Source organism: Choristoneura fumiferana, chromosome 13, assembly GCF_025370935.1.
Source record: "Choristoneura fumiferana chromosome 13, NRCan_CFum_1, whole genome shotgun sequence".
NCBI classification, from domain to species: domain Eukaryota; kingdom Metazoa; phylum Arthropoda; class Insecta; order Lepidoptera; family Tortricidae; genus Choristoneura; species Choristoneura fumiferana.
The window spans coordinates 9454961-9480540 of record NC_133484.1 but is presented as its reverse complement, the minus strand read 5'-3'; the positions used below and the strand labels follow the sequence as shown (position 1 = coordinate 9480540).

Genomic DNA, 25580 nt, shown 5'->3' with positions numbered 1-25580 from the left:
AATAAGGACAAATATTTTCGTTAAATATTTGAAACACCCGTATTATTTATTAAAATATTCTGTAGATAATTCCAAGTCCTGGATTTTGAGGATCTTGAGAAAATACAACTTCAAAATGCATTTAAAATAAAAGATACTATTAAATAGCATACGCTATCGGTAGATATTTACGTTAGGGCATAGTTAAGTAAAGGATCCAACCCATTAATAAATGATAATTGTGGTTTAGAATCATGTTTCAGTTAGTACCTAGCAATAAAACTGAAATTAAATATAACATCAGTTAGATTTTTTCACCAAACGCCAAAAATCCAGTTGATATATATTTGTAATGTTTAATATTTAAAACCTTTCAAATATTTTACAGATTAATCATTTCATTTCAAAGATAGTGGTAACTGGTAGAGCATAGGAATGAAATTTTGAATATGTAAAGCAATGACAAGGTTTCTTTGCAACTTTGTTTCACGAATTTTTTATCGTCTGAAATATATTTACGTTTCTCTCCGAAATACCAAAATTAGATTAGCGGGGTTTTCATGCTGAAGCATTTTATTTCGGAGATTTTAGAAGTCCGCCTTACTTATAATGTTTCAAATTACATTCCTGTACTTTTCGTCTTTACAACTTTCCATTCCATTATCAACTTTTTTTACAATTCAAAATATTGCACGCCTTTTTCTGAGAAATAACCAAACAAAAGGGCATTTTCGAACGATGTCTCGTGTAAAAACATGGTAGGTACTCATACTTGTTGACCCTAGATAAGAGTGATCAAAGGTGACAATATCTACAGTAATTCTCGTAGATTGATAATTTCGGCATTCATTCATTAAAAACTTTTACTAAACCCTACATTTAATTGGGACTATAGTTTACTAGAAATGCAAATACACGGCAACAATCATCTTTATTCGTCTTTATCCTGAGTACCAATACAAAATCTTTAGAAAAGATGGAATATCTATCTGAAAAATCAAAACACGGTCGCTTGCCTGCCTAGAAAGTGGTTTCAGGCAAGCACAAGCAAAATGACGTGCAACATCATGTCAAAGAGTTTTTAACGATTCACCGTAAACTATATTCGAATTCAATGGAATCAAGCAATCTGGTAAACAAATGTGGCGACTGACATTGACACTTGACTGACGACTGGCTGACTGATGACTGACTTTGGCTCTAGTGATGTGAATGCTCTTTACGATACTTCAATCAGCAGTAAATAATTATTTTGAATTTATTCATATTTCATTACTTAATGTTTTCCCTAAGTTTCACAATCCTAACTTACGTTTTTCTTATACGAATTTCCACCAAACTTATAGCCTCCTTTAGGTTGAAATTTTTAAAAGTTCTGTTCACATGTCCCTTTTAACTTAAAATGTTTAATAGCATTTTTCACGAAGTTTTAGAATTATATCTTCAAATATACCTAACGTTTTTTTTTCATACAAACTTTCACTCCTCTTTATACCCCTTTAAGGGTAGAATTTTCAAAAACCGGCCAAGAGCGTGTCGGACACACTTTGAGTTACATTATTGTAGTTTTAGTACGGAACCCTATTTTTTTTCTGTTAATAAATATAGCCTATGGCACTTTGAAATAATTTAGCATTCTAATAGTGAAAGAATTTTTAAAATCGGCCCAGTAGTTTTGAGTTAATTCGTAACAAACATCCAAAAATCCAAAGCTTTCCTCTTTATAATATTAGTATAGATATAAATTAATATAGATAACGAGTTTTACAATACAATACAAATTAATAGGTATGCATAATTCTACGACCTGAGCCAATAAAATTTCCCAATTTTCAGAGCCAGCCATAATTATCGGTAGGTAAATTTCCAGAGACTAGACAGACTTCGGTAAGGAAAAATGATCATTTCAATTTAAAAAAATTAACGAATTTTCGTCTTCCAATGAATTCTATAAAATAAAAATATTTAGACAATTATTTAATGGTGCAATGATTGTTAAAAACAATGATGGGTTCATTGAGATGTGAATATGGTCGGGATTGGCGTTCAAATGTAAGTAGCTATGGAGTAATAGTGAAAAATTGCTTTGTTTACACGATTGTTTAATTGCATCGAATTCTATTTTACATCAGATATTTGCTACTGGAGGAAGACCGCGATTACCTTCAACGTTCTCCCAATATTTCGAAGAATCTACCTGAGTCATGAGCTAATGAGGGTAGAAACAAGAATCTCAAGCACGCAAGAATTCAGGAGAAAAAATTCTAGAGGGCGTTAGTTACAGTCATACTTGAGATTGAGTAATTGACAAGATTTCATATTTCTAAGACTACCTATAATTTGTATTCGTTCTCTGTATTCTGGCTGGAAAGAGAAAGACGCTGATATTTTAAAAATTTTGCTAATATTTTTTTTTTTTTTTTTTTTTAAGATTCACTTATTCTAAAAGGGCATAACTCCAAAACTACCACACAATAGACTTTAGATTTTGTCTAGTCTCTAGTAAAAAAAAGATCACGTAGATAGATCTGACGTAGAAGTTGGCAAAATTATGAGAACTCCTTTTTCTGGTGAAAAAGGCAAAGGAATCATATCTACTCATTCTGTGGTAAGTGTTGGCAAATTCAGCTATATTTTTAATTTTTTTGTATTTTTTTAAATATGGGGAAACAAATGATAATAAATATTATCCCATGTTCACGAGGCAAAACTCTTTCGATTCCTGTAGTACTTTATAGGTGTTTTAAAAATTTAATCTTGTCAATTTAGATAGTTAACTAATCATCGCAAACATGACACAAGTTTTGTCAAAGTTGTGAAACGAATGTCACAATACCTACTAGCGCCAATTTTATTAGTTGTCACAGAAACCCTTATTTATACTTCTATAATAAATATGTAATTTACAATAATAATATAATAAATTTCTTTATTTAGGCATTTTTGAACCCATACAATTTAAGTTAAAAATTAAAATCACTATCAATCAATACATAATCATAGTCATTTCATTTCGTAATTGACGTTTTTTTAAATGTCTCCTTTATGATAACGCGCAAAAATGAAGGTAGACCGAGCACCGTCTACTTAACACCAATAGGTACTTGTAACTTTTTCAGTCTACCCGTGGTCGTGACGCTAGTGTAGATGTGTCAAAAATCAGATGCCATTAAAAGTAATCGCGGTCTACATCTCGTAGCAAATACCGATCATGTCAAGCAACTTGACCACTTAGAAAGTATTTACATATCTCAGCGCAGTGAGTAGTATTGCGTATAGTTGTGGCGGAAGGCGCTGCGCGAGCGAGTACTGCGCGTGGGAGGAAGCTGGGTGCGCGCGCGTCGGCAAGTTGCGTGCGCGCTGCCACGCCGCGCCAGACACTAGCGGCTCGTCGGGGTAGCCGTTAAGTTCTAGCCCTAGAAAAAAGAGTGAATAATGAGTTAAGTTCATATATGGAATGTCATAACGGTGGGTTATAAAGACTCTACACTAGGCTAATATGCAGTGCCATCTTTCGGCCAGTAGCTGAACTATTGTGATCACCCAGATACTAGGGTCGATACAAGCTAATAGGGTCGTGTCTTAAAAAAATAAAATTGTACTAGGTACTACAATTTCGTCAGTGAGATTATCAGAAAATATTGGACACGCATTTCTTCTTTATTCAATTAAAGAAAAAAATAAAACAATAAATTAAAAGAATCAAAAAACCCGACTGCCTTATAAAATACTAAAAGGAAGAAAACAAGTCTAGTGGGCTAGAACTTTGTTAAGTAGCTAACTTAAAGTTCAACAGTCGGGACCCATTAGGTAAGAATTTTTGAGCGTCACGATTTAAATGGGCCCCGACTGTTGTATTTTTAGAATGGGCTAATTATTAGCTTTCATTTAAAACCCCACTCGCTAGGTTTGAATTAAAAACATTTTTTGAAAACTTACAATTTGGCGCCAAAAATCCGCCATTTTGATTTTTTAAGAATTTTATGTACCCAGTGTCACTCGCGTCATTAAGAGGAATACAATGACGTATCATTTATCAAAATCGGTTCAGTCGTTGAGTAGTTACGAGAGGACATAGGAATAGACATACATACATACATACGCGTCAAACACATAACCCTCCTTCTTCGCAAGTCGGGTAAAAAGACAAAAATTAGCCAGTTATAGTTACCTGTCACGTCATGACATGGCGTGGCGTCACGTGTCTTCACTCCTGAACTTTGACGCGTTTCATCCTTGTGATTTTTTGTTTGATCGATAAAGATAAAAATGGTAAGTACCCTTTTTTATTTTGGAAACTACTACTCCATTGAGATCGTCCATTTAATTTACCGCTGCTCGTGAAACCCTATTTCTGTCTCACGCGCTATCATAATTTAGCGCGCGGTGTCTTTAACTGTGTTAATGAGTTAACTTGCGACAAAACGGGACGTAGCACTTATGCTAGCCGTGTTGGAGTTGAATATACGATGTATCTGAATTTTTTGTTTGGGTAAAATTTGTAACATATATATTTGTTTTTACTTATTTTCTTTTTCTTTCATTTGTCGCACGCATAATTAAAATATTCACGAGTGAAAAACGTTTTGCTTTTACGAAACTTGGAGACTTTAGTAAAAAAGGGTTGCTAAAGAATGATGACGTAGGTCCGAGCTGAAAATACCCAATATAAAAGTTTTATTTCACGATTAAAAAGGTTTAATGCCGCACTTACTATGTAAGCTGACTTGGCTCTCCATCTTTCCCAAAGCGTTCACGGACGCACACACGTACGTTCCAAAATCGCTTGGCGCCAATGACTTTATTGTTAAATTCATCCATAAAGAATACTCGTTCACTCTGGTTTCTGTTACACGGAATTTTGGATTCTCGAGAAGTTTGTCGCTCACCAAAGCTGAGGAAAAGATTGAAATTACCTATTAAGTCTGTTCGGGTAATGTTACACACACACCTACCTACAAACACACAAACATCACGCCTGTATTCCGTAATGGGGTAGGCAGAGCACACGAAACGTTACCGTTTCGGAGCCACTTTTAGCAAATTTAGGTGTTTTAGGTTTTAGGTAATGTTATAAATTAGGATTAGCGTCCTACTAAAAATTAGTTCTTATTATTAACTCTTAGAAATTTATTCAGTAATGTTTGACGAGATCATAAAATATACGATACTGGCTATTGCCCGCGACACCGTCTGGAAAGAATTTGTATACTGCTATCCCGAAGGAACTATGAAATTTTCCGTAATAAAAACCTATGTCCTTCCAAGGGTCTCAAACTATCTCCATACCAAATTTCATAGAAATCAGTTCAGTGGTTTAAGCGTTTTGCAGGTGATAGGACCTTGAGCAAGGTCCGCCCGGATTGCTACCACCATCTTGCTCGCTAATCCTGGCGTGAAGCAGCAGTGCTTGCACTATTGTGTTTCGGCGTGGAGAGTAAGACAGCCGGTGAAATTACTGGCACTTGAGGTATCCCATCTTAGGCCCCTAGGTTGGCAACGCATCTGCAATACCTAGGTATTGCAGATGTTTATGGGTGGTGGTGATCTCTTACCATCAGGAGACCCACTTGCTCGTTTGCCATCCAGTGGAATAAAAAAAAAAGCGTGAAGAGATAACAGAAAGACAGACTTTACCTTCGCCTTTATAATATAATATGAGTAAGAATATTAGTACAGATTAGACTTATAATTTTGTTGTTATTAAAGGTTCCCAGGCTCATTAGCAGTTGAAAAGCTGGCAAAACTTTTCTATACAGAATAATTAGTAAACTTTGGGAATCAATGTAGTTTTCTACAACTAGAAATATTACACAGAATTTTAGCAACACAATCTTTTTTTTTGGTTCGAGTATGAGTGATCCTTCAACTCTTGACAAGTACTTAGTACTACCTGCATAACAAACTCAACTTATTTTTTTATGTAATGTATAAGGATATGTTTATGGTAATAAATAAAATTGTTATCACAATATCGTTTAAGAAACTAGAACCATATCACAAATTTACCATCTTCCCGGTACCAGGAGTTCATAGCTTTGGGAGAGGCTTCAATGTAGCACTGCAAGGCTACTTCACTGCCTAGAGGTGCTCCTACTAGCTGGTTTGTCACTTTGACTTGTGGTATAACTGTTACAAAATAAAGAAAAATTAGTCATAGTAGAAATTAATAAGTTTTTTTTATTAAAACAAGCTTTTTTGCTGACTGTACTTGCATTGACATCCAAGAAATGGGTGAAATTTGACTTGCAGGATTTAATTCGGACATTCATACAGTGCAAGTTAAACAAAAGCTTGTAAAATAAACCAGAGGTAACTTATGAAATTTCACAATAAACCATCTTATGCCTTTATAAATAAGTCGGTAGATTCAATAAAAACTTACAAACTATTACAGAAAAATATACTTTTTATATGTCTGGTGAAGTGACATACATGTAAAGATAAACGAATAATAACTATTAAGATACTCATTTAAGGGTTTTGTTTTTTATGACTTAACTTATTAGACGATAATACACATGAACATAATCAAACAGTTATTTTTTTTTATTGCACAGGGACGAGAACGTATAATTTTTAATATTTCAGTTGATTTGAAATAATAAACTTATTGTACCAGAAAATGAGTTCCAACGCAAAGTTTCACAATAGAAACCGATTTGCGGCACACCCAGTTTTTCTTCTTGAGTGATGACGTTTAAATTAAAAATATAATATTGCTGGCGAGAAAACTTTTGGATCTTAGTGAAGTAGCGAGTTGAAAATGAAAATCGTTTTCTGTACTGTAAGAGCTACTTTTCTTTAAAGCTGACGATCGGTGATCCTAGTTCATTCTAGTGACGTGAAAGACTAGTTATTGTTATATTTATTATAAAAATACATAACAATGTTATGTAATGTTATTAAGTCGCAGTAACCTAGCGGTTTACCCTATGGTTTCTCAAGTAGAGGGTCGTGGGTTCGAGCCCTCTGAGTTTTCGGAATTTACTTTTAATAAATAATCCACACAATACACTTTAGTACTTAACCGACTTTTAACAAATTAAAAGTCATTAATTATCTATTAATTTTACGGCGCATACTTAATTATCTTCATTCTTGATGATTTTTTAAACAGTAAGAGTTAGCCCTTTAGTGTCTTGGTTAAATTAACTTCTTTTAACCTGTTATATGTTCCATTAAAGTTATCAGCAATCAAAAATAGCACGTATAAATAAACAAGTATATGCTTAAATAAGATTTTCGTTTCAAATCTTGCAAGTGAATTTTGATCATAACCAAATGAAATCAAAAATAATTAATTGCATATTATGGTATTTTGCTAAATAATAAAGTATATTAAAAGTCCAAAATATAAACCCTGTCAGGGTAAAGAAAAAATATAATTGCAACTAAAATAAATACACAATGTCTAATTACCTACGATTTAAAGAAAGAAAGAAAATAATTTATATCAGCAATGACACATTAAGGTTAGGAAAAATAACAATAAGAAGTGTTGCCGCTATAAAAAGGTCCCGGCTCAGCATGTCGCTGGTTGAAAACCAGCGCTGGTCTTCCGCCGGGCCACAGAAGAGTATTTACATTCACAAAAATAAATACAGAGAGATTATAACTAGTATATCCAGTTGTATCTAGTTGTAAAATTAACATTAAGGGGCTGTTTCACCACCCATTGATTAGTGTTAACTGATGGTTAAATGTGATGCCGTCTCTATTTGTTTCGTTCGAATAGACGGAGACGGCATCATATTTAACCTTCAGTTAACACTAATCAATGGGTGGTGAAACAGCCCCTAAATGTGGTATATGTATCCAACCCCAACGACAATGCAATAATCAAGCACCGTCAACAAAAAAGCTTATAATTACTTATGCGAAAGTAACGAATAGCACGTTGCTTATTATTAATAAATATACATGGTGTTAAAAAATCCTGTACGATAACTTAACCCACATTAAGGGTACTGATTACTAATACGATATCTACAAGTGGAAAAACATTGAAATTCGAACATAAAATAAAAAATGTTTTGTATGGAGGTCTTTTTGTGGCTCGACTACTATACAAAACTTTTTTTTCGAATTAAAATATTTGTTCACTTGTATCGTATTAGTAATCAGTAGCCTTGATATGGAGTAAATTATCGTACATGATTTTTTTAACACAGTATAAAACACCAAAATGTTTCTAACAACGCTATATGCACTTACAATGCACTTGCACGTGGTAGCGCCGGCTCACAGTGGGTGGAATCCCGTTGCTCGCGATACAATAGTAGGCCCCCATGTCACTCCGCTGGACGTGCGACATTTCCAAACTCTCCCCCTTGTGTATCTCGACCACTAAAACAAAAATACTCTCAATGTGATCTTTGGTAAATGGCAGAGTGAGGGACGTGCATACTACGGCGTGAATAATTTACAGCCCCGGTCGTAAATACGACACATAACGAAACACTACGGACGGTTTAGTGTGGTACAACGAAAACATAACGTTTATTCTACGTTAAACCGTGTAAGAATATTTTTTGGCGTTACGCTTGAAATAAGGTTTTAGTTAGAATAATACGTATCAGCAGGTGATCCGATTAGACCAATGTTGCTTACCTTACGCGTTTCGGACTCAACCAGAGTTCAGCCTCAATGGAATATAACCACACACACACACACACACACACACACACACACACACACACACACACCCACACACACACACACACACACACACACACACACACACACACACACACACACACACACACACACACACACCACACACACACACAAACACTAAAAACAACACTAAACAACAACACATTAGCACCAAATGCACTCACGCACGACCTATTGCTCGGCGATCACTAACGGACCGATTCGTAGGCAGTAAGCGACCACTAAACCCCCGCGAGCGCATATTTTAATTGCGGTAAAGTGAAGTCGTGCCTACTTCACGATCACGTGTTTCAAATGCTGTTACAATGACTTGTTTATTAAATCACTTTTACGTTAAATGCAGTAAGCATCGATCATGGAAATATATTATAGGTACGGTAGAATGCAGTACCTAAGTGTCCTGATTCATTTTTTCACTACATGCATAAACGCTGTATCCTCCACTGAACAGAATTTCGGCAACGCTGCAACCACCGTACTCGTTGAAATATGCAAAATCGAAATTAGCGTAAGCTTACTTGATTAAAAGATTAATAGATGCAGCAATGGTCAAAAAAATACATTTGTTTTGAATTGGTGTTCAGTTTTTCTAAGTGTCGCAGAGCTATGACACGACGCAGAAAAATTTGCTGATTCCGAATATGCAATAAAAAAAATTACCAGGCGGTCCGCTTTTTGTCATCGATATGTTCTAGTGACAGGTTGATACTTGGATTTTCGAATCTTTTGTCACCATACGCCATCTAGTTATGTGAAAAGCATGTCTATACGATATAGCCACTCACTCTTATATATAGAGCACATACATACGTATGGTTCATGGTTATTGTCACGTTGCTAGTATATTCACGAGCCTGATTTGATCATGCAAAAGGGTAAGATTGGTTGCAGACTCCAAATATATCTTATTTCTATATAGTAAGAAAAATATTATGTTTTGAAAACTGCGTACCTACCTACCAGCCAAGTGTATCGAGGTACATATTAAGGCACCAAATATATTACGTTATTATATTAGTTACCTGTTTAAATTTATCAGACAAGACAATATATACGTTAGCTGTTTTAAAACGTTTACTGTGTGGCTGAAAAAAGTAGCACCTGTTTAGCGCCAGCATATTTAATGTGGTAAAAGGGTTACGAACATTCGGGAAACAGGTGAATCCACTTAAAATGTTTTATTTTTAAATCAGTGTAGAGAGGGATGAATTAAGTCAATCCGAGGTGTTTTACCCCAAATTTAAGGTTTGTTACACTAAAAAAAGATTGAATTATTTATAGTATTATTATTTACTTGTAGTATTTTTAGTATTTATAGTATTTTAGTTTTTTACCAAATATTATTACTGATTCTTGATTTATTCTGCATAAAAAAATATTTAAAATAGTTTATTATTTTTCTCAGTGCCTAAAAACGAAAGTCTTCAACCAGTGCGTCTTACCAGTTTTAACCTACAGAGCCGAAACGTGGACCGACCTTGACTGCGGGACTAATCCACAAATTCAAGGTCGCTAGGGGTTTCTTTGAAGGATAAAATCCGAAATCACATTATTCGACAAAGAACGAAAGTCACCGACGTTGCTCAGAGAATTAGTTCGTTGAAGTGGCGTTGGACTGGCCACGTCTATCGCAGGACCGATGAACTGTGGAGCAGACGAGTTCTCGAATGGAGACCACGGATGGGAAAACGTAGTATAGGGCGTCCTGAGGCACGGTGGACGGATGACCTTAAGAGGATCGCTGGCGGCGGATGGATGCGAGGGGCTGAAGACAGTGTGTTGTGGCGCGCCATGGAAGAGGCCTATGTCCAGCAGTGGACTGCTGTAGGCTGATGATGATGATGATGATTATTTTTCTATTTATCATCATATTATTAGGTATATAGAGAGGACTTCGAAAAAAGTTTAACAAAACTCTAAAGTGGGCACCCTTTTTCCGTAGCGCTATATAAATATAAGGGTTAAGTACGATGCTAGTTGAGAAACCTCACGGTTGTTTATAGGCAGGAAGGTTTTTTTACTGTTTTTAGAGAATTCTGAGTCATTCGAGCGTGAAAAAATATTCCGACGCTGCCTGAGTCGAGATGAAGCGTCGTGGAGTACGGCATTTTCTCGTTTCACGGAAATATCGTCCATTCTGAAATCGCTTTTGAGTATAAAATCTTTTATTATGCGAACACGGTTCATTTAACGCGGCATTAAGTGAATTTGTCGAACAACGTATTTTAAAAATGAACGGGTAAAAGAGCTGTGAAATACGTAAAGACAAGTGAGGGGGGAAATGATGCAGTGGGAGGTTCACTTTAGTTCCGTTTAGCCGAACTTAACGAGCGTAACTTAATAACAATTTAATGACAAATTGGATACGGTACATAACAAAAGCTAAGGTACTCCCACCCACTCTTTCTTAGTACGATACATATTTATCCGACGCTCAAATTGTATTTTGATTACACATGTGCTCGGCGCGCGGCGGAACTACTCGCATTGTTAAATTACAATCTTGTGGTCAACTACAAATGCCTATAAAACCAGTAGTAAGTTACTGATATTTGTCGTTGACCAAAGATGTTACATTAATTCTTATTTCTTGAACAACGGTTTTGGGTACACAATTATCTTTCTAATTTTTATCTTTGATTCCATTAGAAAGCTCGCATTAGATTGAATAACTTTGATCAAAGCGGAATCTCGATAGCTCTTATAGTATACCAAGGCTCAATATCAGGTACTTCAGACCTTATTTATTTGTTTATTCAAAATAATTGGTACAATAACAGGCTGACAGTGCACAGAATCATAACGCCTATTATGGACATGGGACGCAAATAATAAATAAATACCTAAAATAACATAACTAAAAATAAATATTTTTAAGTGCCATAGCCCATAAGAAATGATTTATTAAATAAAATAATTTATACTAACACGGCATTAAAGCAACTTTTTTTTTAGACATGTGTAAGAAAACACAAGACAGGCACATGAATATCTCTATACTGCTGGGTTCTTGGGTTTCACATCGAGGTCACCAGGGAGGTACTTCAGATCTTTTACGTGAATAGTTAGTACTGAGCACTATCTTTGTGCTAAATTTTCAGCTCTTTAGTTCTAGTACTTCCAAGTACTAGTTCACTTTGGATGATTCAATCAGTCAGTCAGTCAATATCAAACTTGTGTGAATTTGCAACCCTATAACTTCTAAACAAATGAAGCTATCATCTTGAATTGTACGCTTCTTGTAAGAAGTACCGTCAGCTTATCAAATGGGCAGAAGCATAAAGCCCGGTGCTGCACGATGAAAATATGCCGCAATGCCGCTCGAGAATAGATGATACGGCAGCTTGCCTTACGCTCGCTGCCGTGTCCCAGAATATTTTAGAAGAAAACAATTATCGCAACGACAATCATAGGGCGCTCCAAATGTCAACTTTATATAGGTACTGTTCATAAAATCTAGCCTAAACTGAATACGATATTGTTACAAATTTGTATGTGACATAAATTTTTCACTATAATGTTCATGTGTAAATAAATTAAGACAAGTGTCCGTTTTAATCAAATTTTAAATCTGACAAATTTGAACGATTTTTAATGTTTACCTACTTCAAATTTGACGAGATAAATCAAATACTTATTTATGAAGTTTTAACCTGTAAATGCATCACCTGTAAAACTACATGTTAGTGCAAATAAATACGCGTTATGGCATAAGGTAGATAAGCGGGTTTGCATTAACCCTGACGATTTCACCCGTTTTCAGTAGTCAAAATCTTCAAATGTGTTATGTACAGTTATGTAAATTATATTCAAACTTTTTTGCTATTTATTGAACTTAACACTAGACGTCTACATACTACCTACATACAGTTTACTGGAATCATATATTTCTGTGAATGAATGCTGACCATGCGGCAGTGATTTTCTGTCATACGTCAGTCATTGCCGGCCCCGGGCTTTATTCCCTAGACGAACAAACATTGGTCATTGCTATAGCTTCTCTATCGGAAAACATAATAGCAATAACTAGCGAAATAGCAATATGGTAAGTATATTATGCATATTAATAAGGAGCATGAAATTAAAAAATCAAATTACCTTGCTCTCCGCGGCCTTACATACAAGACAGCTACGCCTATGTGAAACGTGTCGAAACACCTTTTTTAATGACTGTAACTTTTAGAATGCGTGAACTAAGAAGTTTGATTTTTTCACTGCTTCAAAGGTATTTCAGATGAGCTATTTTATTCATCCCCGCTTTAAGAAGTGACGTAAGTTTATAATAATATTTCACGGGAGGTATGGGATCTCTCGAAAAAATCGCTTTTCGATATCAAGTTTCTAAAAGTCTTTCATAATTCCTTACTTACTACCCTTAAGACCCAATTTTACTAGCACGTGTACTTAGACGGCCGTTGCAATGAGTCATTGTAACCGTAGTAGGTACTAATCGTATACGCGTAGCGCATCGATTGCATAATCAAAGGATTTATCTGGAAAAGCGGTCCTAAATAGACAGTGCGCTTTGTTTAACGAGACAGCAATCGGGTTGTGTAAATTAGTCACGGTTGGAGCGTGGAACGGAATGGCGTTTTAACAGCCCCGTCGATACTAATGTTAACAGTATTCATTTGGAACATGTTGTTGTTTGGTAAAAAAACCTCAAGCTTAGCTTTTACTATTCTACCTACAAAATGTTGTGACTTAGCGATACCATAAATTGAGCATTTGATATCACCAGTCTATTAACGTACGTTTTCTAGAGCTGACAAAACAAAATTTCTAGATTTTGTATGGAAATAATTTGTAAGTGTTACCTACTTAATTCAAGTAACTAAAAATCTATTTAATTTTACAGTTAATTAATATTAATTTGGTTTTACTATTAGTCTTTTGGCATTTATAGGTACCGATGTCATCGTAAGAGTACTGGGTAAATTGGATGCAGGTGGCAAGCTCATAACTATTTCAACACCCGGGACTTATCACGCTAACAAACGAGTAAAATTTACCTCGACGTTTCAGCCACATTACAGTGGCCGTGGTCACGAGCCTCTAGGGTGAAGTGTAGAGGGTATCACATTTGTTTATTTGGCAAGCTGTCGTTCATTATTCTGTTAGAACAGCCTTTGTTTAACAGTAAATATCTTCCGGCTGATGATGAGACGAGATATTAACTGCCTATTTACATGAAGCTTACTCAAGACATTATTTTAAATTTTTAGCTAGCTAATGCAGTCTCAAACCTCATTGCCCCCAATATTTATGAACTCTGTTTTATTCAATGTCGCGGTCATGTTATCATTACTATTTTGTATATAAGATGTATACTATGTATAGGCTCGTGTAATACGTTCACCAAATTCGACCTCTGTCTTATTCGGCTTCGAAAATTATATAAATACTTACCTCGGAATTTATATAATTTTCAACGGGAGCAATTTTGCTCTAGGGCAACCTTAAAATTTAGGACAGTTCTCTAAGATGTTGCGAAGGAAAGTATTTGTAAAATTATAATTATCTTCTTCTTCGACAAGGATCGAATGATCAAGCAGTAATTGGGAAAGTTTATACAAAATAATTACGCGCTTATCTTTAGCTACACCAAATTTGCATATTACAGCGTCTTCTACTTTGGAGTTCAGTCTTTCTTGATATTTTTCTGTTACTGACATTTTAATCCGAAAAAGGAGGCCGGCTTTGCCGACTATAAAGCCGTACGTGACTGAAATGAAAATATTGAAATAAAAAAGTACGGATTAGAGCTTTTCATTTCGAATTTCCAAAACGTAAAAACCAAGACACAGAAAAAGTGTTGTTACAAGTCATTGGACTACTCCCAGAATTATTCTTCGGCAACGAGTTTTGATGGGTTTAAAGAAAACTTTACAATTTTTAGTAAAGAGATTTCTGCCAGTGGCTCTTAAATCAATTCTATTAAACAAACGGAGGGCACTCTTTCAATTTACTTTCTTGTCTCGTTTTTTAATAAGACCCTCGTACTTCTTCTGAAGTTCAAACAAAAACGTAATCAAGGTCTCTTCCTGTTACATTAAATGACTCGAAATGGCTGCACAGTCAAAATTTTAAGCGGAAAGTTAAGCTGTCAGCTTAAAAAAGTAAGAAAACTTAGCTGATAAAATGTTGAAAGTGATGTTTAATTAGTTTTATTTATTTTCGATAGAGTAATTAATTATTTTTTATATCTATAGCTTGAGACCCTGAAAAGGGCACAGGACAGGTTTTATCCCGGAAAACTGTAAAATTAATTGCTCGCAGCATTCAATGGCTACGACACATGTATTCAGACTATGCGGTAACGTAAATTAATAAATTCAAGACGAAGAAAGTAAACACAAACAGTCTTATTCAAACAAGGCTATTGCAAGTCAGACTCGCGAGCCGAACTAAAGAAATAAGTTAATTTAATTTTTCATACAGGCTTTTTGCTGCCTGTACTTTTTGTTGACTTGCATTGTCATCCAAGCTAAAAAATATATATCAAATTTTACGTCAATAAAAGCACTTGAATGGATCAAAACTAAGGATCAAAATTAACTTGCATGATTTGAAACGAGCACATAGGTTACATAAATGTACGAGCTAAAGTTAACAAAAAGACTGCAAAAAAAAGTAAGTGGGGAAGAAGTTAACTTTTTTCCATTGTATAGTGTATGTTTGTATGTGTAAACTTTTATTGTACACATAAACACATGAAATTAACAGATAACTAAAAACAGATGTACAGTGGCAAACTCATCTGAGTAGACACGCAAATAAAAATTAAATTTTTATAATCTAGAATTAGCTATAATTTCTTTCTTTACAAACTTTCGATTTTTATGCTAATTTTAAAAACAAATCACCGAAATAACACAATGTGCAGTCTGTGTTAAAACAATGAAAATCATTGACTATTCGAAGGCTGTTTTAATAAAAACATTAAGCTAGCTCACGTAAAAAATAAGGTGCGTAACTCAGCAGCAGGTAAGTAAGATAACATCACGAGCTTACCTACAGAGGGAAGTCCTAGCGAAGATAACGTCATACAAGACAGGCATCTTACTGTAACCGTGCAGAACAAATGCGAGACTCCGTGACTCACGCCGACACGCGCAACCCAGGGGATTAGTCCCAAGACATCATAATCTGAGATGTATGACACTCTTGTTTTTGTATCTCTTTTAAGCGCCTGATCCGAGCTCTTGCAGTTTCAAGTTGTTCCTCTCAGTTTTAGCGTTGGTTTTAAGTAGGAACATCCTTCAGTAATCGCCGTGGTGGCCTAATGGTTTGACCTATCGCCTCTCAAGCAGAGGGTCGTGGGTTCAAACCCCGGCTCGCACCTCTGAGTTTTTCGAAATTCATGTGCGGAATTACATTTGAAATTTACCACGACCTATGCGGTGAAGGAAAACATCGTGAGGAAACCTGCACAAACCTGCGAAGCAATTCAATGGTGCGTGTGAAGTTCCCAATCCGCACTGGGCCTGCGTGGGAACTATGGCCCAAGCCCTCTTGTTCTGAGAGGAGGCCTGTGCCCAGCAGTGGGACGTATATAGGCTGGGATGATGATGATGATGATCCTTCAGTATTTATAGACAATGTACCTATTTGATTTATACCTGTTTTCAGTTTTCCAAGAGTAATTTGATTAGTAAATAAGAAAATTGTCTTACAAGCATGAATCTATATTGGTACGCTGATATTGTTTATTTCAACACAAAATTTCCTTTCCTTTGAAAAAGGTTAAATGCTTTTCCATTTTTATCGTTCCCTTTAAAACTTTTTTTGTTGGTGGTTGGTTTTAAATGTATACATGCGGAGAGGATAATAATATTGCTTTGTTTTATTTATAAACATCAACTTATGTTTTCGACCTATAAGTAAATTAAGATTTCATTTTCATTCTTAAAAGTTACTAGCTCTAAAATATCAAAAAGAAGATAAAGACTAACGAACTTTATGTTGACAGAAGCTTTGCAAGCGTCAAAGTTAAATACATAAGTGACTGCTTACATCATCATTAACTTTGGATACCTAATAATATTATGTTTAGATTACTTCACAATCCGTCGTCCATAATTGTTTAATTTTGTACTTTTGGCCAGAAAACTAATGTTTCCTCATTCATTTTCATGTTTATGATTATGATAATTGGTGGCAGCGCTATTGGTATATGTAAACTATTGGGTACCAGTCGGTTCACTAACTTATATACTTACTTTTTCATACCTACTAGTTGCATAGCAAAGTGGTTGCCTCTGTTTGGGCACTGATTGTACCTACTGTGTCCAAAATTGCCTAAAAGGTACGTACCAATATGTACATGTGAACAAATAGGCATTAAAACTTATCAACTAAGTTTATAAGCTTGCCGTATAAAAAAAATCTTAGAACTGCGTGATTTGCTAATATTGTAGTGTTATTTTTATTCAAACCTTTCGAACCTCTTCACGCGGGGCATGCCCGGGGTTCAAGTAGTGTAGTAAGGGCGTCGGTAAAATTTTCATATTCATTCGAAGCCTCTGCATAAAACATTTCACCGTAACCGAAGCTTTACGCATAAAATAAATTATTTGGTAAATCCGAGCGTGGGCGATGTATCTGCGATCTTATCAGCTCTCCGAGCGCTGGTTATGACATGATTAAACTAGACCGTACGATTCCACTGCCGCTAAAAAAGACGTGACCGCTTTACACAATTATTTTTCCGCGTTGAAAAACCACCCGCCACAAATTTAGGGCCGGTACTGACAGGCGTGAATAAATTATGTTAATGAACAGTTTGGAAGCGCATTCGTTTATTCACCCGATCGTGTTCAAGCGCTTCCTTGAAAATTACCATAGGTAATAACCTATAACTAAGTACGAAGATACACCATGAGTTTACTACCACATAGTGGCTGGTAGGAACGCGCGATTCACCTTTCCTGAGGCTTTCTGAAAGCCTTACGCTGTTATCATGAAAATTAATAAGATGAAATGAACACGTTTGCGCAAGGTGCGGCCAAGTAGAGCGCTGTTTATCCTCTTGGTGCACTCGAAACAAAAGACTACAGCAAATCTATGTAACAAGGATATCATTATTTGAAATAATGCAGCAATACAATTATAGCTCCTACATTACTGTAGTTCAAGTGCGGCATTACATACACTTGGCAGAGATGAAAACCACCACAGGTTGTTAGTTGCAAAAAATATTATTCAAAATAATTGAGTTATTTAATATCCTACGTATGAAACTTAAACAGAAATTGTAGGTACCTACAGTTAAAATATTTTTATAACTATATATCTGATGAGGGTTTTCGAATACAGCTCGATACGTTTACGTTTGTACTCTACTTAGTGGCAATCGGTTTCCATTTGACCTCAGTCCTCCTCCTAATAATAAACAAATTAATGATAACATCAAACTTTGTGACTGTCGAGCCTTTTTTTACGGAGCACGCATGCCTGAACTGTAATATATTTGTATATACAGGCAATCTTTGGAACTACTAAAACGATTGTAAAATTAAGATTGTTTTTTTGGAATATTTTTGTATTTTTTATTTCAATTCCAAATTTTTACCTAAATTGAAAATACAAACTGAAATATAGATGCACAGAAAAACCAGAAAAATAAGACCAACACTGGGAATCTTTTATCAATAGAAAGTAAAATTTTCCAGATAAACTTTACATTTCTTTTATTCCGCAAAAGTGCTAAGTTTCTGCGTGACGCAGATTAATTGCCAGCAACAGCAATTAAGTACAAAATAAAACTGATAAGTCATAAAAATGTTTTAATGTTTTCAAAAATAATGTGATGGTATATTAGTACCAGCTTTTGCACGTAGCTTCGCCCGCGTGGAATTCGGTTATCGCGCGCTGTTAATCTCGGGAACTGTGCATTTTTCCGGGATAAAAAGTAGCCCATGTCACTCTCTGGCCCATAAACTATGCCAAAAATCACGTCAATCCGTCGCTCCCTTTCGACGTGAAAGACGGACAAACATACAAACTTTCGCATTTATAATATTAGTATGGATATCGTATGTGACACGCGGGTTACAATCGCAGCTTACATATTAAACGTGTAGCCATGATTGACGCGCATTTAACGTTATTACATTCCTGTCACATTACATGCTTCGCAAATAATATGAGTACTACACAGTTTCTTGACACGTGAATTCATTGAATTTCTGTGTTTGGCAAGACTAGGTTATTTCAAGGATGCTTAGTACAAAGACACAAACTTTTAAATATTTAGAAACTTTAAGCCTACGTAACAGAGCCATTTTATCTTTCCTTACCTAGGTAAAAGTTTTTTCTCAAAAATGACCGTAAGTTGACATTATTCTTTACATATCAGAAGGTGAAGTGCATAGTTTATGGTCAGCGAAAATTAAAAGTTAAAACGATTGCAGGCGCGCTAGCTCGACAATAATGAATTAGCGCGCCTGCAATCAGTCACATTTTTTTTAAAGTTTAAAGGCCATGGCAATATTGGCACAAGTCGTATACATACAGCCAAGTCTAATGGCCGGTATCAGATATTTGTTGGAACTCCGGACTTTTTCTATTGGGTCTGAAATAGCTTGTGGTGTTTTCGGTGGAAAAATACACCTGCAGTTTATTTTTTAATGAAAAAAGGCGGGAAAGCATAAGAAAAATATTGGAATAAAATTAATTTTACAATATATTTTGAGAAAAGTTTATTCTATTTCAGAATTATTCACCATTTTTGAGAAAAGCTTTATATTAGTCTCGGCTGGAATAGCAATTGCTGGCTTCGTATTAGTTAAACGGACTCGCAAGCTCGTCCGTTTAATACTCATACTCAGCCAGCAATTGCCTACTTCAGGCCACGACAATAATCTACTATTAATACCTTAATATTATGACGTCATCAGGGGTTTTAATTAATTATTCCCTTTGCTTTTGAGCTTGCAAGCATAAGCGTCACAAAAGGCCATATTCTGTGAATTTACAATGAACAAGGTGACTATAATTTATTGAATCAGGCGTTACTTTGCGGAGGTCCATATCAATGAACTAAAATAATTTCCTTGCTCACCCGCGAACTTACGATAGCTAAGCTTTTGCAAAATATGCGTATTCATGCAGTTCCTCCACCTCCACACTGTAAGAACACACACAAATCACACAAGCCCATCTATCACCACCACCACACTACACTGACGCGTTTCAAACTCAACCAGAGCTCATCTTCAGAGTGACACAACCATACACCATGCTACCAGTTGTTAGACTAAAGAACCACAACCACCGTTTTAATTTGTCACTGTAACTCCCCAAGTACCCACATATATTTTATGAAACAAAACAAAACTACCCACAATTTATTAATAATTTTTTTAACCGTCCTTCAAAACTACCTTGATTTTTTATTTATTTACTGTCAAGGCATGTTTTTTTAATGTAATTTTTATATATTAAGTAAATTAATTCCATTTTATTGGGTTTTTGGACTCTTCGCCTGCAACTTCCATATTTAGGGAGTGTAGCGTTTTTACATTACTTCAAAGAAGGCCAGTAAGGTATTAAAAATTGGATTATAAAAGCATAAAATTATTATAAAATCAGCAGTGTAGCGTTTGAAACGGGTACTTTAGTTAATTCGTAAACTTCATAGTATTCGCTCGCTGGCACCGAGTTAAGACGTTAATTAAAACACTTTGCCCAACTTTTAGTACTCAATTTCTAAAGTACAGCAATCAAGTTAATGGCTCAATCAAAGATCAAAATAACCCTATCACAATAAATATATAATTGTAATGGCCTCTAAAATGAAAACGATTTCCCATGTGTTGTTAAACAGACTTTAAGGTTTTTTTTTTAACTTGAAAAACTTCGTTTTTTGCATTAAAATATGACTTATTAATGAAAAGTAATATTAACATAAATTTAACAAGCGTTCACATGGGGGTATTTACTAGTATGTGTCTTTTTTATGGTTTGTTGATTTGTTCATGTCCTTTTTCAAATTCAAAAGATAATTCAGAATATTTATTTCAGTCGTTTGTTGTAAAATGCAACACACGTATGTTTCACAAATACGACAAAGTAAACGTACTTGCATGTGTATACCAGTGTTTAAGTAAGCAGCGATGCATTGCTTACCCTGTCTCTTTGTGGTCGTTTTTAATATAAATTTATCGCTCTGCTGGAGTGTAGTTACCTTCTCGCCATTATTGCAGCCACTACTCTCTATTTGTACTTGTTGAAGCTTATGGGCCCGGTCAAACTTAATAGTGCAGTGCTCGTGGCCAACGTTTTGAAATTTCACGATGAAATTTATATTTAAAATTGAGAAGTATTAACAACAAAGATAGGATGCATTTTTAGAAGGTTTGATACATCTGCACAGTTTCTTAGCTTGTATTACCTATTAAAGACACGGAAATCTGTGAAAGGTTACTTTGATATTTGATACCGTTATATCTGATACGCTTAAATAAAATAAAATGTCCACCCCCTATGTATATGACGGGATACGACCTACATATGATGTGGTTACAAGTCGGTGCGATGATAATGTTAAAGAAGACCAAATAACTTTTGGTTTAAAATAGTTTATTTATAAAATCACTATTAAAGGGAGATAGAGTAAACTTTTTGACGAAAGAGTTATCGATGCTTCGAATATGTGCTGAACTACGATGTCTGTTCAGTTCACTACAACCGAGACTTGCTAAATGTTAACCAAAAATTACCAATTATCCTATATATGTAATTAAAAATGCAATTTAGAGAAGTGACCGCGTAGGTTTTGGAAGACAAAGTGTTGGTAAGCCTCAGGATAACAGAATAAACGATTTGATAAAGATCGCGAGAGGATAGTTGCTACGAGTAGCACAACACCGATTATACTGGAAATCTGAGGATTATTTAAAGAAGTTAACGTATTCCGGCTTAAATGGCGATGGTCAATACAACAATACATCCTTTTTATCTGTAAAGCAGGGTATGATACGTTTGTGTAGTTTTGCTTGTACTGGTTGAATATGTATTCGCATCAAAGTCAAAGTAAATTTTTGTTTTCTTATAACAACGTGCTACCGATAAATATCATCGACTTTCACTGTCCTCTGTGAGAGCTCGCTTCAGCAGTCTTTACTTTAATGACCAGCAATAATTTCTGTTGTTCTTAATAGAAACCTGTGTCAGTTAGCTTACACGATGTTCCCGCAATTATTGCGATACTCGGCCAGTCTTTTTTCATTACGCGATATGACGAGACATGTGAGCTGTCTGGACTATATTGTTACCTATTATTGTAGGAGACTTCGCCCTATTTATACAGAGTATTTTTCTCTATTACGTGTATTATTTTCTGTATTATTACATTACTGGAAAGAGTGTAATAGTTATTCGTTACCGCAGAAAAAGGAGTAACAATATGTATCATTTGGTATAATATATTGCTACCATCTCTAAAATTCAGTTTGGTTTATGTTAACCTATTAAAAACACAGCGTGTGAATTTTTCATATAAAACTACTCCGAAACATCATAGCAATGATAGTTTATCAACATTAGAGTGTGGCTGAATGAAGACAGTGGGTATTTTCAGTGCAAATTGCAATTACCATTATTGGGGTAATTTGGAAACGGCGGCGGCGGTCGCGCGAGCGAAACTACCCCCAGTAATGAATAGCGCTTTACGTTTAAAACTTTCAACGTGCACCAAGCTATTTATTTGGACAGCCACTCGTTTTTTTTTCTGAAAGTGCATTATTTTTCGATTACAGTTTGAAAACAACAAGGCTATTATGATGTTTATGGTACAGTCACCAGCATTAATATCAGCCTCAGCGGAGCGTGCAAAAATATCTGACACGTCCTTTCGGCCCTAGAAATAGAGTCGTATCAGATATATATTATGCACGCTTGTTGTGTCACATATTGGTGCTGGTGACTGTACTAACAATATTTTATAGATGAACAATTTGTCGTCCGAATTCGATTCTAGTAAAAAAAGGTTATTTTGTTTGAATCTAAATGTACAACAAATTCTTAATTAAAACAGTTAATATACGGAAGTTAGTCTCAAAATTAAAACGGTCGACGATTTGTGCAAGTATTTTGTAATAATTAAATCCTACAAACTCATGAAATTGTGTGTTTTACGGCTGCAAAGTAATGGGTAAAGTTTCATTGCGAGCTTTTCTCTAATTTATTTTTATTGTTATATGAGCCAGTTTATGTCTCGTTTTACACTCCTCGTTCGCAGTAGTTACAATCACGGTATGTGACACGCCTCATAATAGATTATACATTAGACGCTTGGCACCTACAATATGCCCACAAATTGTTAAATTCTATTTTAAATTAAATAGGTAGTAAACATCAAGATAAGTATATATAGTTTAATTACATATAATAAAATACAAAATATTCATAGGATTAAAACTACTATTAAATTAAAATAACTAAAACTTTAATTAAAAAGATAAGTAGGTACCCAAGAAAGTTGAATTCAAATTCCTGAGTAATTATTTTTCTCATTAAAGCCTCATAAAAAAGAAATGATACGTATTGCTAAGATGAATCATGTATGTAAATAGGTATTGGTTTTGTTTAGTTATAACAAATGTCAACATTGCAGACTGATATTGGACAGTATTTTTTTAAATTATGCAAGATCAGCAAGAATTTCGTATGATAATATCCGTGTAATAATATCCTTTCTCGCACAACTTTTCTTATTTCGTACTTAGAAGCAACTTCTACCAGCTACTGAATCTTTAGAAACAACCGTTAACAACAATTGTTTAGAGCAATTTAATATTTTAAAATTGAAAATTCCAAGTCTTCCCGCTTTCTCTCTGCGTCTAGCCCATGAAAAACTATATTGCGTTTTTTATTAAAAATACGGAGTGTTCCGACGAGGGGCAAACGGCCACTAAAAGGTTATGGTTACTGCGGTGACATTCGCACGGATACCTAACTTATAAAATTGGTACCTAATCCTCCTCGCAAATATCATCCCTACGCGGGATATTCAATAAAATATTACAACAGATTAAGGATTATTTCGCGTCTTTTGGACTCTTTGTTCCATTCATGGTTCCGTATCCGAAAGGTGATAAACGGAACCCTATTAGTATCGCATCGCTGTCTCTCTATCTGTCTGTCACAAAGCTGTATAGAACCGTATTAGATATAGACATAAGGAATTAACACAATAATAAATAAGAAAAATATATTTAGGTGGTTCTCCACACAAGAAACGTATTAGGTATTTTTGATTATTATTTACAAAGTCTAAACGTTTTCCCTTTGCTGGTTAAAAACGGGACAAGATGAAATGTTACTGTATAGGGTTACACTACGTTGGTTATGCATTTCAATGCAATATAGTGAAAATAATAATAGTATATGACATGTTTTGTAGGTTGCTTGGCCAAAATGGAATTTGGCAATGAACATTTAACCCTACTTGCCTGTTGCCATTCGATATTCTAGTAGAGCCATAATGTTCCACGGCAATCGAAAGGAAGATATACAATTTACATATGCGTGCACCTACGTAGCTCGAACATATACATCGCAAAACACCACATTCACATTAAGAGAGCCAATAGCTTCGGAGTTAGTGTTACGCGAAATTTCCATTTAGTATGTGCCAGTTTGCTCAGCAAAATTAGTTGATGTTTGGTTAACATACTATTATCTAAACAACGCAGTTTGTATGCACTATAATGAGATTTATGAGAGGTGAGGCCTAACCGATGATGTAGGCCACATGGCCTTTTTAACCTATAAAACCTATATTACGTGTCTTAAAAGAGTTACGAGATTGACTGAATGACGGACTATAGAAACTTCAAATTTCGCAGACTGCCATGTGGATCACAGAGGTGTATTCGGAAGGAAATTTTAATACTCCCACGACATAGGGAGCCAGTCTTTTGTTTAGTTTTACATGAAGGTAAAGCGCCAAATTAAAATACCAAGTATATATTTTTAGTAATAATTTAAAAAGCGACAGAAAAATGCGAAGCAATATCACTGAATATTTTAGTCTTCTACATACAAGGTACCACACTGATCTTAAAATAACATACGTTTCCATTTTCGTTTTACCTAAGCGCTTTGATGACAAGTCTCGCATATGTTTGTTAGTCGAGGCACAAAATGGTCGAGAAACCAGAGGGTGCGGTTTCTCCTAGTTTAAGGATTACACCATGACGTCACAAACGTAAGGTGGGGGCTTTGGTGTAAAGGGTAAATGAAATTATGTCACATTGAAAACGTGAGTCCGCGCCTGCCTGATGCTGCTAAGGTGTGTAAAATAAATTGAAGCACGCATATTGGTTACAATATTTTTGTTACAAAGTTTTTAAATACATTTTTTTTAAATCTGAAAAGAAAATAGCATCAACGTTTCGAGCAAACTATTATTTGAACTACAACGATGTCAAAAGAATGCAAATTTAAAAACGAGTAGGGCTAGACAGTTTTTTCTAACTTTACATTTCGTCTTAAAAAGGCGAACAAAAAAGTTCATAAAAATTCCGTGGAAAGCGACGGTTGTCCTTTTTTGGTTGCCGCCGCCAACGGGCCGACGTAAGAGAGTCGCATTCACGGAAAGTTGTTCAAAGAAGTCGATTTAAGTTACGAAAAGAGGATAAGTACCTTGTTAAACCACAATCATAAACCAATTTCGTTAAAGGTTCATCGAGTTTTTATTCATCTATCGAATCTTATTACCGCATCCGTGCACTGTTAAACAGGATGGAGTCTGGATTGCTCAGTATCCATTGCTGTAAAGAAAATTTTAGCTTCCATTTAAGGCAGCCCTAATGGACTTGGCTAATTCTGAAAATGTTTAATGGTTCTCAAAGTGCCACTTCAAAGCTGTCGTATAAAAATGAATAGTCAGTTAGCTGGTGTTTTATTCATGA

General features: G+C 35.2%; 1 protein-coding gene across 2 annotated transcripts in view; it reads right to left on the bottom strand.

The window, feature by feature from the left end:
* Window positions 1-2471: 2471 nt before the first annotated feature.
* Window positions 2472-25580, bottom strand: part of LOC141434367 (lachesin-like) — an 80443-nt gene continuing 57334 nt past the window's right edge. For both annotated transcript variants that reach the window (XM_074096781.1, XM_074096782.1), the window contains exons 6-9: window positions 8197-8328; window positions 5989-6108; window positions 4694-4873; window positions 2472-3395 (exon numbers count right to left, since the gene is read on the bottom strand). In XM_074096781.1, coding sequence (XP_073952882.1) covers window positions 3211-3395; window positions 4694-4873; window positions 5989-6108; window positions 8197-8328 — 617 coding nt within the window. In that variant the 3' untranslated portion in view covers window positions 2472-3210. The remainder of the gene's footprint in view (window positions 3396-4693; window positions 4874-5988; window positions 6109-8196; window positions 8329-25580) is intronic.